Genomic DNA, 19,825 nt, shown 5'->3' with positions numbered 1-19,825 from the left:
TATGTTAATAAGGGGGGCTGTTTAAACCCTACAAGGGAATATGACACTTGCAACCCTTGAGAACTGTATTGTTATTACACCTGTTAAAGGAGTATACATAAAGGGGTGGATATTAGTTGACTTTGATGTAATGATAAAAAAAAATCTAATCAAGTGGGTTAAATGGATCCAAATAAGTGGATCAATCTGATCTTAGAAAATGTACTGAGAAAGGAGGCAGACAAGGGTAAATTACATTACAGGAAAAGACACAAAATCCTATTACAGCAGAGGGAAAGAAGGGGGGAGCATTGTTTGAACCTTACTCTCATCAGATTTGGCTCAAGAAGGGCATAACATAATCAGTTAGGTATAGAAATCTAACTTGCCCTATAGGCAGTAGGAGGGAAAAGGGGAAAGAAAAGGGAGGGGGAAAGAAGGGAGGGAAGAAGCAGTAAGGTAAAGGGAAGAAAAGGGAAAGGGATAGGGAAGGAGACTGAAGGAGGTGGTCAAAAGCAAAACACTAGTGGGGGGAAAGGAAAAAGGAGAAAAAAAGCATAAATGGGGGAAAGGATGGAGAAAAAGACACAGATAGTAATCATAACTGTGAATGTGAATGGGATGAACTCTCCCATAAAAGGAAATGGATTGCAGAATGGATTAAAAACCATAATCCTACAATATGTTGTTTACAGGAAACACATTTGAAAAAGAGTGACACATACAGGGTAAAGGTAAAAGGCTGGAGCAGAATATATTATGCTTCAGCTGAAGTAAAAAAGCAGGGGTAGCAATCCTGATCTCAGACAAAGCAAAAGCAAAAATAGATCTAATCAAAAGAGATAAGGAAGGAAACTACATCCTGCTAAAAGGCACCATAGACAATGAAGTAATATCATTACTAAACATATATGCACCAAATGGTATAGCATCCAAATTCTTAGAGGAGAAGTTCAGGGAGTTACAGGAAGAAATAGACAGCAAAACTATACTAGTGGGGGACCTCAACCTCTCTCTCACTAGATAAGTCTAACCACAAAATAAACAAGAAAGAAGTTAAGGAGGTGAATAGAACATTAGAAAAGTTAGGTATGATAGACCTCTGGAGAAAACTGAATGGGGATAGAAAGGAATATACTTTTTTCTCAGTACATGGCACATACACAAAAATTGACCATGTACTAGGGCATAAAAACCTCACAATCCAATGCAGAAAGGCAGAAATATTAAATGCATCCTTTTCAGATCATGATGCAATAAAAATTATATGTAATAAAGGGCCATGGAAAGATAGACTAAAAAATAATTGGAAACTAAATAATCTAATCCTAAAAAATGATTGGGTCAAACAACAAATCATAGAAACAATCAATAATTTCATTCAAGAGAATGACAATAATGAGACAACATACCAAAACTATGGGATGCAGCAAAAGCAGTTCTTAGGGGAAGTTTTATATCTCTAAATGCTTACATAAATAAAATAGAAAAAGAGGAGATTAATGAATTGGGCATACAACTAAAAAAACTAGAAAAAGAACAAATTAAAAATCCTCAACTAAACACCAAATTAGAAATATTGAAAACCAAAGGAAAAATTAAAAAATTGAAATTAAGAAAACTATTGAACTAATAAATAAAACTAAGAGCTGGTTTTATGAAAAAACCAATAAAATAGATAAACCTTTGGTTAATTTAATTAAAAAAAAGAAGAAAACCAAATTACTAGTATCAAGAATGAAAAGGGTGAAGCTACCACCAAGGAAGAGGAAATTAAAACAATAATTAGGAATTATTTTGCCCAACTATATGCCAACAAATTTGACAATCTTAGTGAAATGGATACATATTTACAAAAATATAAATTGCCCAGATTAACGAAGAGGAAGTAAAATACTTAAATAACCCCATCTCAGAAAAAGAAATTGAACAAGCCATTGATGAACTCCCTAGGAAAAAATCTCCAGGGCCAGATGGATTTACATGTGAATTCTATCAAACATTTAAAGAACAATTAATTCCAATACTATATAGACTATTTGGGAAAATAGGTGAAGAAGGAGTCTTACCAAATTCTTTTTATGATACAAATATGGTGTTGATACCTAAACCAGGAAGAGTCAAAAGAGAAAGAAAATCAATTTCTCTAATGAATATAGATGCAAAAATTTTAAACAAAATACTAGCAAGTAGATTGCAGCAACTTATCACAAGAATAATACACTATGACCAGGTAGGATTTATACCAGGAATGCAGGGTTGGTTCAATATTAGGAAAACTATCAGCATCATTGAGCATATCAACACCAAAACCAACAGAAACCACATGATCATCTCAATAGATGCAGAAAAAGCTTTTGATAAAATACAACACCCATTCCTATTAAAAACACTAGAAAGCATAGGTATAAATGGAGTCTTCCTTAAAATAATAAATAGCATATCTAAAACCTTCAGCAAGCATTATATGTAATGGGGACAGGCTAGAAGCATTTCCAATAAGATCGGGGTGAAACAAGGATGTCCATTATCACCACTGTTATTCAATATTGTACTGGAAACCTTAGCTTTAGCAATAAGAGAAGAAAAAGAAATTGAAGGCATTAGAATAGGCAAAGAAGAAACAAAGCTATCACTCTTTGCAGATGACATGATGATATACTTAGAGAATCCTAGAGAATCAAGTAAAAAACTACTTGAAATAATAAACAACTTTAGCAAAGTTGCAGGCTATAAAATAAACCCACATAAATCATCAGCATTTCTATATATTACCAACAAAGCCCAACAGCAAGAGATAGAAAGAGAAATCCCATTTAAACTTACTGTAGACATTATAAAATATTTAGGAGTCTACCTCCAAACAAACCCAGGAACTCTATGAACACAATTACAAAACACTTTTCACACAAATAAAATCAGATCTAAATAATTGGAAAAACATCAGTTGCTCATGGGTAGGCCGAGCTAATATAATAAAAATGACAATCCTACCTAAGCTAATTTACTTATTCAGTGCCATACCAATCAAACTACCAAAAAATTATTTTATAGAGTTAGAAAAAATAATAACAAGATTCATTTGGAAAACAAAAGGTCCAGAATATCAAAGGAACTAATGAAAAGAAATGCAGGGGAAGGTGGCCTAGCAATTCCAGATCTTAAATTGTATTATAAAGCAGTCATCAAAACTGCTTGGTACTGGCTAAGAAATAGGGGTGGATCAGTGGAATAGGTTAAATATGCAAGACACAGTAGTCAATGACTATAGTAATCTATTATTTGATAAACCCAAAGACCCCAGCTTCTGGGATAAGAACCCACTCTTTGAAAAAAACTGCTGGGAAAACTGGAAAAGAGTATGGCAGAAACTAGGCATAGACCCAAATCTCACACCATATACCAAAATAAAGTCAAAATGGGTTCATGACTTAGATATAAAGGCTGATACCATAAGTAAACTGGGAGAACAAGGAATAGTTTACCTATCAGATCTATGGAGAACAGAAGAATTCATGACCAAACAGGAGATAGAGAACATTATGAAAAGCAAAATGGATAATTTTGATTACATTAAATTGAAAAGTTTTTGCACAAACAAAGCCAATGCAACTAAGATTAGAAGGAAGGTAGAAAATTGGGAAAGAATTTTTACAACCAGTCTCTCTGATAAAGGCCTCATTTCTAAAATATATAGAGAATTAAGACAAATTTATAAGAACACAAGCCATTCCCCAATTGATAAATGGTCAAAGGATATGAACAGACAGTTCTCAGATGAAGAAATTAAAGCCATCTATAGTCATATGAAAAAATGCTCTAAATCGTTATTGATTAGAGAAATGCAAATCAAAACAACTCCGAGGTACTACATCACACCTATCAGATTGGCCAACATGACAAAAGGAAAATGATAAATGTTGGAGAATGTGGGAAAATTGGAACACTAATATTGTTGGTGGAGTTGTGAAATGATCCAATTTTGGAGAACAATTTGGAACTATGCCCAAAGGGCTACAAAAATGTGCATACCCTTTGATCCAGCAATAGCACTTCTAGGGCTATATCCCAAAGAGATCAAACAAATGGGAAAAGGACCCACATGTACAAAAATATTCATAGCAGCTCTTTTTGTGGTGGCAAAGAATTGGAAATTGAGAGGATGCCCATCAATTGGGGAATGGCTGAGCAAGTTGTGGTATATGAATGTAATGGAATACTATTGTGCTATAAGAAATGATGAACAGGCTGACTTCAGAAAAACCTGGAAAGACTTATATGGTCTGATGCTGAGTGAAGTGAGCAGAACCAAGAGGACTTTGTACACAATAACAGCCACGTTATGCAATGACTAAGATTGTTAAACTGAACCCTTCTCAGCATTACAAGGATCTAAGACATCTCCAGAGGCCTCATGGATGGAAAATGCTGTCCACATCCAAAGAAAGAACTATGGAAGTTGAATCGCTATTTTTTTTCTTCTGTTGAGTTTTGTTTTCTTTCTGATGGTTCCTCCTATTGGTTTTAATTTTTACTTACAACTTCACTAATGTGAAAAATGTTTAATAGAATGTAAATGTATAGCCTATATCAGATTGTGTGCCATCTTGGGGAGGGTGGTGGGGAGGAAGGGGAGAAAAATTTTAAACTCAAAAGTATGGAAGTGATTGTTGATAAATCAAAATAATTAATAAAATTAAGAAGAAAAAAAGACAGTCTTAGACTACACTAAGCAAATTCTAAGGCAGAGCTCAAGAGAAAGAAAATCTTTCAGCAGAGGTGATTCCTGCACTTGGAAGGAGGTCCATCTAGGCAACCCTGGGCATCCTTCCCACCCTGAGAGTCTAGGAATGAGAGCCCCATATCCCTACCCACAAGCAGAAGGGCTAGTTAGGGTCAATGTCAAGTCAGCTAGTGAGAGGTTCCATCCTTTCTTCCTAGCTTGTGTAGGAAATGGTCTCTTGAGGTTTCATAGATTTAGAGCTGGGAGGGATTTGATGGGTCATCTAGTTCAACTCCTTCATTTGATAGAAGAAGAAACTGAGGACTGGAGTAAGCAAATTGTCCAAGGTCAGTCAGGTAGAAACAGAGTCAAGATTTGAACCCATTTTCTCTGACTCCAAATCCTGTGCTTCTTATGCTCCTGCTATAACTCTAGCTTCTCATCTCTCCTGTCTAGGTGTTTGGCAGCTTTATGGGTGCTTAGAAATGCTCTCCCTTGAGTACATCCCTATGAGAAGAAGCCTCTGTCCACCTTAGTTCCCTTATCTCTGTGCCCAGCTTCCTAGGAGAGGGCCTGGGACAGGAGATGACATCTAACTTATCCCTTCCTTCCTTTCTCTGACTTGCAGGAATCTGTAACTAAAACAGCTATTTAGCTATATAAATACCTCTCTCTGTCTCATTCCATCATTAAGGAAAATTGGAGTCATGTCTTAACCCAGAGATTCTTAAACCGGTCCATTGGAGTTGAGGGGTCCATTGGCCCATGAAAAGATTTCAGGGGGGGGTCCATCAACTTGAATGGGGAAAAGACATTTTTTTTGTTATCCCATATAATCCTTTACTTTTTCAGTAATCCTTTGCAATCCTGTGTATTTTATTTTATGCATTTAAAAATGTTATTATGGGATGGGGTCCACAGGCTTCACTAGACTGCCAGAGGAATCCATAACACAAGAAGGTTAAGAGCCCCAATCAATGTTGTCTTCTCTTTGCCCCGAACTATATCTAACAGAGAACTGTGCATGCAGTGAGTGTTTAACAAGTGGTTGTCGAATGAATAAGTGGGGGCAGCTAGGTGGCGCAGTGGATAGAGCACCAGCCCTGGAGTCAGGAGGACCTGAGTTCAAATCCAGCCTCAGACACATAATACTTCCTAGCTGTGTGACTCTGGGCAAGTCACTTAACCCCAATTGCCTCACTTAAAAAAAATGAATAAGGGAGCCAGCTGGAGCATCCTCCCTCCCCAGCAATGATGGAGATCTCTGCCTTGCCTAAGAGTTGGACTAGAGGCCTTCTGAGGTCCTTCCAGTTTTATGACACCGTGTGAATATGGGATTTGGAGGCAGAGGACTTGGCTTCATATTCTATTTCTCACACTTAACTAGCCCTGTGATCTTCAGAGCAACTCCCTTACTGTCTTAGAGCCTCAATTTTTTCCTCTGAGGGAGTTAATAGGTCCCTTCCTAAGGTCCCTTCCAATTCCTAGTATTCTGTGCTCCCATTTAGTCAGGATTTTCCAGAGAAGAGAACCATGTCAAGGATTCCCATCTATAGACCCTTGGCAGGTAGGTGGTACAGTGGATAAGCACGCTGGGCTTGACATCAGAGAGACCTGAATTCAAACCCTGCCTTACATACTTACTTGCTGGATTAGTTACTTAAGTTCTTTCCAAGGCCTCAGTTTCCTCATCTGTAAAATGTCTTTACTGGCACTCACATTATAGAGTTGTTATGAGGATTAAATAATATAAGTAGTTTTGCAAACCTCAAAGCACTATGTAAATGTTGTTATTTCTATTATTATCATGATTGTTATAAACCTATAAATGCTCATAGACACTGAGTGGTCCCAGAAATTTTTATAATGCAAAGGACTCGTGATGAAGAATGCTATCCACATCCAGAGAAAGAACTGATGGAGCCTGAATGCAGATCAAAGCCTACCATTTTCACTTCATTTTTTTGTGCGTGGTTTTTTTTTTTTTGGTCTCTGTCTTCTTTCACAACATGACTAATATGGAAATATGTTTTGCATGATTGCATTTGCATAACCTATATAAAATTGCTTACTGTCTCTGGAGGGAGGCAAGGAAAGGAGGAAGAAAATTTGGAACTCAAAATTGTTTTTAAAAAGAGAATGTTAAAATTATCTTTACATGTAATTAGGAAAAAATAAAATATTATTTTTAAAAAAGAAATTGCTGCAAAAGAACCAAATATGCCCTGGAAGCGTATTAACCATACATATCAGACAACCTGTGGTTTTCTTAATGGTATCTCCCTCTGGCTCTGTGTGTGTGTGTGTGTGTGTGTGTGTGTGTGTGTGTGTGTGTGTGTATTTATGTATGTGAGCAGAGTCGTAAGCAAGAATTCTGACATCCAGCACAAATTCTATAGGAAATTATGTCCCAGAAGGTATTGCTATGAAGTCAAATTAGAGTTTGCAAATCTGTAACACACAGGATAGATGTGAAATCTGTGCTGAGATTTCCACCAAAATGTCAATCCACTCACCATGACATTTTTATTTCAATGATAATTGCTAGCTGATTTTACCTCTTTCAACTTGCCCATTGAGCTATTTTTCTTTTATTGAAAGTCCCTAAAACCAGGAGTTCTGGTACATAAATAAATTCACTGGAGGGCTGTCTGGATGGAGAATAGCAAACCTTGTCCTGAGGCACCCCCTATCCACAGAAGGATAGCAGCCAGGCAACTTGCTGGCATGCCAGGTGTACCCTGGGTTATCGGGGGTGGCACAATTGCCCTTCTGGCTGAGTGAAAGTAATGTCCAAACAAATTATAGCCCAATGAATGTCATGGACTATGATTGCCCTGGAAGAAATGACCAAAGGGTCAGAGAAACCTGGGAAGATTTATATGAACAGATCGAAGATGAAGTGAATAGAACCACAAGTATTTATATTTTATACAACACTGTAAAGATTAAGAGCTTAGAAAGACATTAAGAACTCTGATCAGGGCAGTCACCACCCAGAGTACCAGGGATGAAGAGTACTATCCATCTCCTCAGAGAGGTGACAGGCTCAAGGTGCACATTGAGACATTTGGTCAGTGTGGAGATTTGTTTTGCTTGATTCTGCATGTTTGTTACAAGGGTTTTTTTGGTTTTGTTTTTCAGTGGGGAATGGGGGCATTTGTGGGAAGGAGAGAAAGTCAAATGCTTGTTAAATAAAAGGTTGTGGGTTTTTTTTTAAAGAAACTAAATGCACTCCCTGGAGATGTGAGAATCTTGATGGGTTAGCCCCAACTTTGCTACTGGAAGGTGGCCTGTCTCCTGGCTGTGTGGGTAGGATGGTGATAGGTCAGTGGAGATAGGAGTCAGAGGATGCTGGGCACTGGAAGTCAGGCTCTGGTGCAGCTGTGCCTGGTCTGGAGCCAGCTCTCAACCTGTGAAACTGGGGAATCTAAGGGGACCAATTGCCTCCATGTCAGTCCCAGACTGAGATAGCATGTTGCTGCTCTCCATCCGACTTGACCTTGACCCTACCTACTCCTGCTCATGCATTTGAATTTATGGCTCTTTATCCTGAGGTCTCGGAGCAGGAAGGAACCCTATCTGGAGGGGCCATGTCTGTCCAGCAAGCCCCTTGTCTGTGCGTGGTCCTTACCCCAGAACCTGCCCACTGGGAAGCGGGCCTCTTCCTCCCCAGCCCTTGGATGGAGCATCAAAGTGGGAATTAAGTATATCCCCACTCCATAGCCCTGCCTTCACTATTGCTCTGGCTGTGAGGAGGGGCTGTCTTCTTCGGCCCTTTTCCTTCTCTTCCCTTCCAAGGTGGAGGAAGCCTTGGTCAGTGTGGTTCTTCCCATTCTACTCCCCCACCCTGGAGAGTTCCTGATAAACAGAATCTTTGTGAGGCCCTCTATGGAAAGAGGGCATTGCTGGACTGAAATTAAGTGGGAGGGCATTGTCTTGGGAAGAGCACTGGATTTTGTTTAGTTGCTTCAGTTGTGTCAAACTCTTCCTGACCCCACTTGGAGTTTCTTGGCAACAATGCAGTAGTGGTTTGCCGATTCCTTTTCCACCTCATTTAACAGATGAGGAAACTGAAACAGGGTTAAGTGACTTGCCCAGGGTCACACAGCTAGTGAGTGTCTGAGGCCAGATTTGAACATAGGTCTTCCTGACTGCAGGCCCAGTGCTTTAACCAATGCATCACCTAGCTGTCCTGGAGTAACAAGATGTGGGTTCAAATCCTAGAACAGTTACTACTTGTATGACCATAAGCAATTGAGTTTAAGTTTCCTCTGCTGTAAAATAAAAACAGAGATGGCCTCTAAGTTCTCTCCCTATGCTGAAGAGTCTGGGATCACCAGGGTCAAAAATGATAAAGGAAAATGTGCAATCATTTGAAACAATCAGAGCTGGGATGTTGGGTAGCCCATGATGCCACCCTGAGGGGACAGGTAACTCAGACATGCAAGAGAATTCGAGGAAGGGAGGTGGTGAGAGGGAATCTCCCCACAGGCTCAGTGTCAGGGCTGGGGGTATCTTCCTTCCTTGGGCTGTATAGCCCAAGTTGCATTTTACTGGGCCAGAGAAGGAAAGCAGCTTGTCTAAGGTGACACAGCCTTGTAAGGGAGAAAGCTAGAACTAGTGGAAAGGGTAGCCTTGTTGAAGGTGGGAGATCAGGGTGTGAGGCAGCACTGGGTGAAGGGTAATGTGAGGCTTGGGGGAAGGTCAGAGGAAGAGGCTGATCATGGAAGGGAAAGGTCAGAGAAGGTTAAAGCCATGAAGACCTGGTGGACAGGTCATAGCAAGAGGTTGGTGGGAAGTTGATTTGGAGGTCCCAGTGGGAGCCTGAGGAGGTGGCCCCAGTAAAAGGCAGGTTGAGAGCTGGGGAATCTTAATGGAAGGATGAATGGAAGGAGCCAGATGGGAGGTTGCCAAGGAATAGGGAGCTAGGAGTTTGAGCAAGGGTTATATAAAGCTGGTGGGCGAGGCAGAGCCCTTGGAAGACAGGGATAGGTGGATGCTCATGTCCCAGAGGCAGGTCACAGTGGGAAAGGGAGATCAGGGTTGTTGTGGGTTGATATGAAGCCAAGGGTTGGGAGAATCACAGACTGGAAGGGTCTGGCACCAATGTATCCAATGTCCTCTGGTTTCCTCAACTCAGGCTACTCCAGTGGTGCATAATTGTTAGCCAATTTGTCTTTTAGGGGTGAGAAAATAGTGCTTATCTGGTCAATTAGCCTGCCCATTGTGTTCAGGACCAGTGTGGATGCTGGCTTTTCCTTGATCCATCCTCCAAGCTCCGCTTCCTCGCCTTTGGGGATGGGGCAGATGAGAACCTGGCAGACTGCCAGAGAGGAGTGATGACCCTTGAGGAGGTGCAATGGACCCTAGGCCCTAGGGGAGGGTTTTCTCTCTCCGCAGTTGAGGAGTCACCCACACCAGGGCAAATGGTAAGAAAGAGGTAGAGTGGTATTCTGGCCAATCCAGAATGAGCAAGGCCCAGTGTTTATTCCAGCCCAAGCCCAGCCCACACCAGGATTGTGGCCAGGGCCAGGGGCCAAGGTGTTTGGGTTCATCTCTGCTACATTTTTATCACAGTCCTTATTAATTTTCCTCAGGTCTCAGTGGGAGAGGTAAGAGCTGATGGTTGTTCATCTTTGGACTTCATAATCTCCTTCGTTTTTCCTCAGGCCCACGAAAACCTGTACAGGGTTGAGGGATGGAGGACAGTCAGGAGTCATGGGGGCATGAGCCTTGCTGAGAGCCTCTTGTGTATAGCTGTGGACCCAGCTTTGCTCCCCAGAGAGGGCATGAAGGCAGCCCTGGTGAATCCCAGGAGAATAGCCAGGAACCAAGGATATTAGAACTGGTCTTCCTGGCTGGCTTTGTACATTTCTTCCCAGCCCCTACCCCAAAACCTAAGGCCAGGCTTAGGGAGAAGGCACCCAGGTAGCGTATTCATGAGCCACATTGAGAGAACTCTCCACTGATTGAGAAAGTAATGGGGAAAGTGTGAAGGAAGGCTGCCTGGAACTTTCTCCTAAGTAAATTTATTCTGTCATCCAAAAGAGGAAGGAGCCTTGCAGAGAGAAGATGAGGGTGACTGTGAGGTGATTCCCAAGCACCCCACTAGACACTTCCACATGTGCCAACCCATCCCCTCTTTTAGACACAGGCCTGTCCAGCAGGAGCCCAATGACAGCAGGTACCAGGGATCCCTCCCCTGCCAGCAGAGAGGACACAGAGCCCACCAGCCTGCCTGTGCTTGCCTCCACCATGGGAACCTCCACTTTCAGGACAGCAGCAGTGACCATCCCCCTAGACACAGCTCCTAGCTCAGCCCCTGCTCAGTCCACCAGCCTCCCTGTGGGCTCTGCTTCAGGGAGCCAAGGTCTGGAGACACCTATGACAACCATGTCCTCTGTGGCAGGAGCCCACACTTCCACTGATTCTTCTGCTGGCGTGACCATGGCCACTGGCTCCCTCCTGCTTACTGCTACTTCAGCTGAGGTCCAGGAGGGTCCAGGCTCCAGTGCTCCCTTAGACTCCAACTCACTAGGGCCAATTTCCTCCTTTTCCTCCATGGCCACCCCTAGTGCAGCCATGACACAAGGAGGGACCCTGACACCATGAAGACTGTGGAGACTCCTCCAGGTGACTCCTTCTATACCGTTAGTTCTGCTTCAGAGCAAACAGGCAGCCAGTCACTTGCTCTGTCCTCATCTGACCCACTGCCCATGAGCATAGTTACAGAGATACTCCCCATTTCCATCACGATTCACACAGAGGCTTTCACCATCACAGGGATGCCTAAGGACCAGAAGGGGATTGAACCTAGCTCATCTGGGCTGCCTTTTAATACCATGAGTAAGACTTTACCTTCTGTAGGAGGAGGCCCAAAAACAGCTGTTCCATCCATTGCAGGGATCACAGAGAGCAGGACTGTATCTCACAGCATCTCTGAGCCCACAGACTCTGCCCACACCACTCCAGGACAGCCCACCAGTAACAAGGGGACTCTGAAGACTCCTTGGACTGATGGAATGACCTCCTATCACTCTCCCAGTATGAGGCAGGAGCTGGGCTATTCCATCAGTCTCCCGGTCCCATCTGCCTCCTTGGGCACCATGGCAATTGTTACCATGGCTGGGGAAGAGAGGACAGATGCTCCATCTCCACCTCCAGCCACCAAGGGAACTCTATATCCTGAGAATGGGGCTGGCCTCCTGGCTTGTCTGGAAGGCTTCCTCCCCACCACCAGCACAAAGTCAAGCCCAGATTGGCCTCCACCTCCACATTCATGGCTGAGCCAAGTTCTGCAGGCAGCCCTCAAATATCAGAGAGCAGCAAGGATCCATATGGTTCCTTATATGCTCCTGAGATCACAGTTGGCCAAGTCACAAGTCCAACTGGAGGGCCCAGCACTTACTCACGTGTGGACACCACCTCAGGCCATAGCTCAGATGTTCCTACAACTAGTTTTGGAGCAGGCCTCCTCCTACCTGGTGACAATGACCTTGGCTGAAGCATCCCCTAACAGTGCCCCTGTGTCAAGCAGAGATGAAGCTCAAATTAGCCTATGGTTTTCTATCCCAGCTGAAGCAGCCAGGAGGGTGCTAAGCACAGGGCTGAGTTGGCTCTGGACTCAAACTCCAGCCACCCCTGAAGCCTCCTATGGGAGCCCCTCCATGGTGGATGGAATGAGTTCAGCCATCCCAGGGACTGAGGGAGCAAATCTGACTCCCAGCAGCAAAATCATGGACATTTTACCGACCTCTCCTCCTTCTGCCCAACATTCTGAGAGCCCAACATTGGGAAGAGGGGCTAGCCCAGCTGCTTCAGTGACCACATCTTTGCCTCTAGGATCAATGTCTTCAGACACTGGTAGTGGAGTGCCAGGTTCATCTTCTACAGCTGTTAGCTCATCTTGGGAGGGGAGTACAGCCCATGAGGTGCTGCCTCCAGGCTCAGAGACCAACTCAGTTCTCCCATTGACCACTGCTGTAGTGGAAGAGATGTCCCAGCTACTGTGACAAGAGAGGTCACTGTAGGAGATTGAGTCAGGAGCCCAGTACCAGCCTGGGAGAGAGCCCAGCCTCCTCAAACGACACAGCACCAACAGGGAGGAGCCCTATTTCCCAGGAGGTATCCCTTGGTGTGGGCACAGAAACTTCCTCAGGCTTCAGATCAGCTGGTGGTCCATCAAGTCCCCCAGTCACTGACCTGCTGACAATGACTGACCCAAATCCCATTTTCCCTGGTGCAGTGGGAGAAGCCCCATCAGCTTCTCCTCTTTCACCAGTTGTGTGGCTCAGCCCTTCATCCATTTCCCCCATGTCGACATCAGAGAACAATGGAGATTTCTCCCAGGACCACTTCTTCAAGCCCCACAGAGCTCATGACAGATGTCTCGACGTCTGTTCCACTTACGGGTCCACCTTCTCAGAGAAGACCAGTGTGGAAACTGCTTCCAGTTCAGCTGCCCCTCTGGGCACCAGACTGCCAGGCTTCATTGGGTCAGTTACTGTGACAGAGGCTTCTGGGACAACAGAGGAGAAGACCAGGCCCCATTAACAGTGGGAGGAGCCCCATCAGCTTCTCCTCTTTCACCAGTTGTGTGGCTCAGCCCTTCATCCATTTCCCCCATGTCCACATCAGAGAACAATGCTGCTTTCATTGGGGCCAGTTCTTCCTCATGGCTTGGTTTCCTGCTTTCTAGAGTTCTCCACCTTATGGACCACGTGGGGCTTTTCTTGGGTCTTGGTGTCTTTTTCAATTCCTGGTAATATTTTCATTCTGTCTTCTTGGTTTCTCTATGGGAAATCTTTCCCTCTGGGTCTGTTCTTTGTGATTGAAACACTGACTCCTTTCATTTCAAAAATGGTGGGGAAGGAAATGTTTGTCCATTCCTTGTCTAGGGGTATATGTTGGGAAGGTGCACAATTGTTATATAGATGGCATCCACTAGCCTGAACCTAGGATTACCCAGAGGACGTGGATTGGAGGGTGTGGTCTATGCAGCTAAGAAGTGATTGAGAGTTTATAGGAGTGGGGTCAGGGCAAGCCTAATGATAGACTCCCAGTCTGAGCCCTCTCTACCCTGGTGTGTGTCAGCTTCAGAGGTGAGCTCAAGCTGTGACAGGAAGCTTTGGGTGATGAACATGGTTGTGCCGGAGGAGGTGCCCATGGTGAACATGTGAGGGAGAGTGAATACTGAAGCTTGGAGAGGGCAATGTCATCCAAACGAGGAAGGAGCCTTGCAGAGAAGAGATGAGGGTGCCTGGGAGGTGATTCCCAAGCACCCCACTAGACACTTCCACATGTGCCAACCCATCCCCTCTTTTAGACACAGGCCTGTCCAGCAGGAGCCCAATGACAGCAGGTACCAGGGATCCATCCCCTGCCAGCAGAGAGGCCACGGAGCCCACCAGCCTGCCTGTGGTTGCCTCCACCATGGGAACCTCCACTTTCAGGAGAGCAGCAGTGAGCATCCCCCTACACACAGCTCCTGGCTCAGCCCCTGCTCAGTCCACCAGCCTCCCTGTGGGCTCTGCTTCAGGGAGCCAAGGTCTGGAGACACCTATGACAACCATGTCCTCTGTGGCAGGAGCCCGCAGTTCCACTGACTCTACTGCTGGCGTGACCACGGCCACTGGCTCCCTCCCGCTTACTGCTACTTCAGCTGAGGTCCAGGAGGGTCCAGGCTCCAGTGCTCCCTTAGACTCCAACTCACTAGGGGCAATTTCCTCCACGGCCACCCCTAGTGCAGCCCTGACCACAGGGAGGGACCCTGACACCAAGCCTGCGGAGACCTCTGCAGGTGACTCCTTCCTTACTGGGATCTCAGCTTCAGGGCCAACAAGCAGCCAGACCCTCGCTCTGTTTTCATCTGACCCAAGCTCTGCTAGCAAAGTCACAGAGATACCCCACCCCCCATTTCCATCATTACCCACACAGTGGCTTCTACCATCTTAGAAAAGTCAGGGGCCCAGACAGGAACTGAGCCCAGCTCGTCTGGGTGCCTTTGACTAGCCTGAGCAAGACCTTCTTCCTTGAGGAAGGAGGAACAGCCACAGCCATGCCATCCATGGAAAGGAGCACAGGGCCCATGACTGTGTCCATCACCATCCCTGCGCCCACAGGGACTTCGGGAACTCCCACCTCTCCAGGAGTGCACAGCAGTTCCACAGGGCCACTGGAGTCTTCCTGGACTGGGAGAAAGACCTCCCTTGGCTCTTCTAGTATGGGACATAAGAGGCTAGAGATTTCATTAGTCATACCCTGTTACAACAATTAGCTCACTTTTAGCTGAGGGTGAAGTAATGGCCCTCAGGTCCACATGGTCCTTTTTCTCTGCTATTTTATGGAGTTTATATAAGAAAAACGTCACTAATTCCAATTAATTCTAATAGCTCTGACCTCCCCCCAACCCCCACCCCTAGTTAGGAAATTCTTCACATTCAGAGGTTTGACTCTGAATGTTTAATTTTTTAAATTAATTTAAATTTTGTATATTTCCCACAAACCCTTGGCTTCTTTATGTTTGGGGCAAAATCAAGACACAGAAAACACTTAGGTAAAAGAATTAATCAGAGTGTCATAGTTCCTGTTCACTTGACAGCCTGAGAGGGAAAGAGTTGATCTTTCGGAAGGTCCACTCAGTCAGTAGCTTTCAGTTAGAATTCTCTGTTCTGAGGTCCCTCTTAGGGACCCAATGGTCTACCTCGATCTTTCCCTTCTCTGACATGTCTCATCTCTTCTTTCAGTTCCTTCTTTTGCCTGTTACTCCTGGGTTGCCAGTTTTTTCCAGCTCAGCTCATTAAGCTCTGCACAAGGCTAATGATGCCATCTCCCTACTTTTTCCTGTCATAGCTCTCTCTCTCTCTCTCTCTCTCTCTCTCTCTCTCTCTCTCTCTCTCTCTCTTCCTCTTCTTCTCACTTCTCCCTCTTGCTTCCTTCTTTCTTCTCTCCCTTTCCTCTCTCCTCTCCCTCTCCCCCTTTCTCTCTTTCCATCCCTTCCTCTGTCTCACCTCCACCCCCTCTCTAACTCCTGATCTCAAACCCCCTGCCAGCTCAAAGATTAATTGCATTCAGGGCTGTGAGGGAATGTGAGGGGGACAACCCTAAACTACAAAGCTCAGCATGTGACCCAGTTCTCAGCCCCCTGTTATACAAGGAACAATAAGAAGCTCTGAAGAATGAACTTCTGAAGACACAGAAGGTGAAACAGTTCCAATGATGTGGAAAAATGGGAGTTGTCAGGAGAGACTGAAGTGTATGGACAAGGAGCTAACCGACTAGCTTGGATTTAAAAAAAAATAAGATATATGCAAAATACTTGAGTACTGGAGTATGTTCAGAAGAGGAGGTAACAGGAAGACTATAATAATAGCAGAGTCGCGGGCAAAAATAGCGTCTGGGGCTAATACTTGTAATGAGCTGGAGGTTGAATGCAAAGCCAAGAAAACAAAATGAGGGTTCTTTTAAAAGCTGTGCTGGGGAAGGAAAAGGATAATGGGATAGGCTTGCTAATTGGGGGTGGATTAGATGATGATGACTGGCCACAGAAAGAGAAGGCAGAAGAGCTTGATTTTTTTTTTTGCTTTTTTCCCAGTCAAGGTGGATGGTTTTTGTACTAGAAGTGACAGAACAGAAATGACTAACAGGAAATTTATTCCCAAGATAAGTAGTGAGATCACATGAGAACGCTTGGTAGCCTAGATGAACTCAAGTGATGTTATTTCTTTCAGATATGAGATAGACTAACTGACCCCTGAGTGCTCCTCCAACTCTCAATGCTGTGATTCTCTGAATGGGGAAGGGAAAGGGAGGGAAGAAGCATTTGCTAAGCACCTCCCATGTGCCAGGCATTGCATGTCCCTATGTGTGTCTTACAAATAGTATCTCATTTGATCCTCACAACAACCCTGGGAGGTAGGTGCCGTTATTATCTCTGTTTTCCTGCTTGAGGACACACGAACAGGCAGAGGTTGAATGACTTGCCCAGGGCAACATCACTAGTAAATGTTTGAGGCTGGATTGGAACTCAGGTTTTCCTAACTCCCATGCCTGGCATTCAAGTATCTGTACCACTTAGCTACGAGGAAACATGGAAAGAACTTTATCAAAAAATGCAAAGTAAAAACAAAAGCAAAATCAGAAAAACAAACTTTATCCTGAATATACCTACAAAAAGAAGATGAGACAGAGAATCAATGAACAAAGAATACTGGTGGAACTCTTGAGAGGAAGTGATTGAAAAGCTCTATCATGTGTTGAAAAGACTTTGTTTAAAGGGAAATTATTGCCCTGTATTTCCATTAGTTGTATTGAATTAAGCTTGTAGAGGCAGCATGTTGTAGTGGGTTAGAGAGCAGGTCTCCAGAGTCAAGAAGACCTGAGTTCAGGTCCCCTCTCTGACACAGACTGGTTGTGTGGCCCTGGGCAAATCATCTAATTTTTGCATGCCTTTGGCAAGCCAGAGAGTTCACAGTCATTATCATTGTGTCCTTTCTCAGGCCTGTGAAGAATGGCACTGCAGTGAATTTCCTTTGTACATACTGGAAACTCCTCACCATTCCTATCCTGGACAAAAAGAAGATTTACTGGGAGCTGAGCAAGCAGACCCATAAAATTACCAGGCTGGGGTCCCTACACCCTGGAGAAGAAGAGCCTCTACATCAATGGTGAGCCTCAAACCCTACCCAGGACATGCAGTTCCTTGGCCTCCATGCTTGGTCCCACTCCTGTTAGCCCCTCACCTGTCAAAGCAACTTTCTGTGCCTATGAGGATCCTTCTTTGCTTCAATAGCACCTGTCTTACTGAAAGTACCTTCCTATTATGTGTTTGGAGTCTGAGGGAAAGCAGAGGCCTCACAGAGGTAAGCCTAAGAACCCTAGCTGGGCAGAAGATGGACTCCTGACCTGGGAACCACTTTGTAAAATCCTCTCTTAGCTGATGACCCATATTTTTCAACTCTTTTGGCTTCAGATGCTCTGTCTCATGTTTCTCCTTAATCCTTTCTCAAAATGGTAGGCTCTTTCATCCATGGCTGTTCTCTCTCTCTCTGCAGGTTACAGCAATCAGATGACACTCTTCTCCTTCACAAGCTGTGAGTATTCTTATCCTGGGAGCAAACAGAGAAACCACTTGTCCATCCCAACCCTGTTCTCCTAGCATCCTGGGAAAAAGAGGATGGACCAAGGGTGTAAAAGAGAGAGGAAGGCACCATGTCCCCTTCATCCTGGTAATTCAGTCTACACCAGTGGACTCAGTGGCCAAGCAAAATGCAATCCATTTTGCCTGTGTCTTATAGTGTATACCCCTCTTTGTCACATGGACATTTGGTCCACAGTTTTCATTCATGATATTTCCCTTCAGGTCTACTGATAAGAATCAGCACTCCAGCTCCATCTCCAGAGTCCACAGGTAAGATCTGCTTCCATTCTCTGGGAAGGTTTTGCTACATTTGGCTATAAGACTGAGAGATAGGAGGTCTTAGGATCATAGATTTAGAGCTGGCAGGAAACTTCCGGGTCATCTAGTCTTAACTGCTGCCCTCCTTTTGCAGTTGAGGACACTGAGGCCCAGAGAGGAATGGAGGCTGAATGTCACATAGGTAGGAAGTAGGACAGTTAGGAATGGAACCTATGCCTTCTTTCTCCAAATCCAACATTCTTTCCACTGCATTGTGTTGCCAGAGGAATAGGTTTATGGCTAAAGGGTTCCCTGAAGGACTCATTAGTGAATTCAGTCTGCTGAGTTTTCCTTGGAAGAAGGACTAGGATAGTTTCAGCTGGGTGTCCTTAAGGATGATTGTGATGGTGAACATTATTATCATCTATCATTTATATAGTACTTTAGGGTTCACAAAACACTTTATAGATATTAACTCATTTGAATTAACACTTCTGAAGTTCAGGCATGGAGATGTTCTCTCCTTCTATATAGTAGCCTGTGTTTGTCATATGTTGAGAGGTAGGAGTGTCTGAGCAAAGTTTGGAGGGTTCCTCATGGATGCAATTAATAGGGCCAGGACACGTAATTTTCCTCCTAAGGACCACCACCTGGGCATTCCTGAATGTGCTGAAGGACACACAGGCAGCATGTCAGACATCTCTGTCTCTCTTTTTTGTAGCCTTCAGCCTTGATACTTTCACCCTAAATTTCACCATCACAAACTTGAGATATACAACAGGAATGAGCCAAATGGGCTCCAGCAAATTCAATTCTGTAGACAATGCCCTGGAGCGCCTGGTGAGACACGACCCCTTTCGTCCCCTCTGCCAAGCTGATTGCCTCAGCCCTGGGTACTGAGGCTTGATCTAGAAGGCCCCTCTCTCCTTTTACTTCCAGCTTGGTTCCTTGTTTGCCAAGACCACCCTTGGCTCTCAGTACGTTGGATGCAAGCTGATCTTGCTGAGGTGAGATCCCTGGGAGTCATTGGCCTCATCAGGCATGGTACCAATTGGTGCCCTTCAGAAAGGAGATGTCTCCAGCCTGCTATAATGTGGGTCCTGGCAGATTTTCCAATTCCTCAATGAATTTATCCACATCCTCTTGCCACATAGTCTCAGGGAGGTGAATTCAGACTTGGAATTTTGGCAGTTCCCCACAAATTCTCTAGAGTAGACCCAGTGAGACGCAACACTGTTGCCCCATTTAACCATCATCCGTTTCAATATTTGCCTCAGGCTTCTGAAGGGTGGCTGCCCCCTGACTTCAGGATTGTTATCAGATTTTTCAGGTCCCATTTCAGGCTCCTGATGGCCTTTTTTGCCTTCTTTCCCAGGTTGTTGAAGGAGGGGACAGCAACCTGAGTTATTTTTGCTTGTGCTCATCAGATAGATCCTGGCAGCCCTGAGCTAGACAGAGAAGAGCTTTACTGGAAGCTGAGCAGCCAGACCTGGAACTTCACAAGACTGGGGCCCTACATCCTGGATGAGGAAAGTCTCTACATCAATGGTGAGTGCAGTGTTTTGCACATAGTAAGTGCCTGATAAATGCTTTTTGATCCATCCATCCATCCCATCCATCCACCCATCCATTCATCCATCCAATGGTAAGTAGCCCAGGTATTCAAATGAACTTCTTTGTTGTAGTTCCTCCTTTCAAGGGATTGGGACATGTGTCTCCAATTC

General features: G+C 44.5%; 3 protein-coding genes across 3 annotated transcripts in view; 1 reads left to right on the top strand and 2 right to left on the bottom strand.

Annotated features, from left to right (window-relative positions):
• The window catches only part of LOC110203897 (mucin-16-like), a 31,188-nt gene extending 20,190 nt beyond the window's left edge, over positions 1-10,998 (bottom strand). Inside the window, exon 1 of the mRNA XM_078151831.1 lies at positions 10,838-10,998. Coding sequence (XP_078007957.1) covers positions 10,838-10,998 — 161 coding nt within the window. The remainder of the gene's footprint in view (positions 1-10,837) is intronic.
• LOC110204393 (mucin-16-like) overlaps positions 1-19,431 on the top strand; it is a 148,936-nt gene extending 129,505 nt beyond the window's left edge. Inside the window, exons 2-6 of the mRNA XM_078154199.1 lie at positions 17,203-17,370; positions 17,758-17,796; positions 18,066-18,113; positions 18,823-18,941; positions 19,041-19,431. Coding sequence (XP_078010325.1) covers positions 17,772-17,796; positions 18,066-18,113; positions 18,823-18,941; positions 19,041-19,112 — 264 coding nt within the window. The 5' untranslated portion in view covers positions 17,203-17,370; positions 17,758-17,771 and the 3' untranslated portion in view covers positions 19,113-19,431. The remainder of the gene's footprint in view (positions 1-17,202; positions 17,371-17,757; positions 17,797-18,065; positions 18,114-18,822; positions 18,942-19,040) is intronic.
• The window catches only part of LOC110203896 (mucin-16-like), a 162,953-nt gene that overhangs the window by 85,626 nt on the left and 57,502 nt on the right, over positions 1-19,825 (bottom strand). The window lies entirely within an intron of this gene.

The sequence above is a fragment of the Phascolarctos cinereus genome, unplaced genomic scaffold (genome assembly GCF_003287225.1).
Source record: "Phascolarctos cinereus isolate Bilbo 61053 unplaced genomic scaffold, phaCin_HiC Scaffold_4;HRSCAF=312, whole genome shotgun sequence".
NCBI classification, from domain to species: Eukaryota; Metazoa; Chordata; class Mammalia; order Diprotodontia; family Phascolarctidae; genus Phascolarctos; species Phascolarctos cinereus.
The sequence above is the reverse complement of the archived record's forward strand: the minus strand, read 5'-3'. Positions and strand labels throughout refer to the sequence as shown.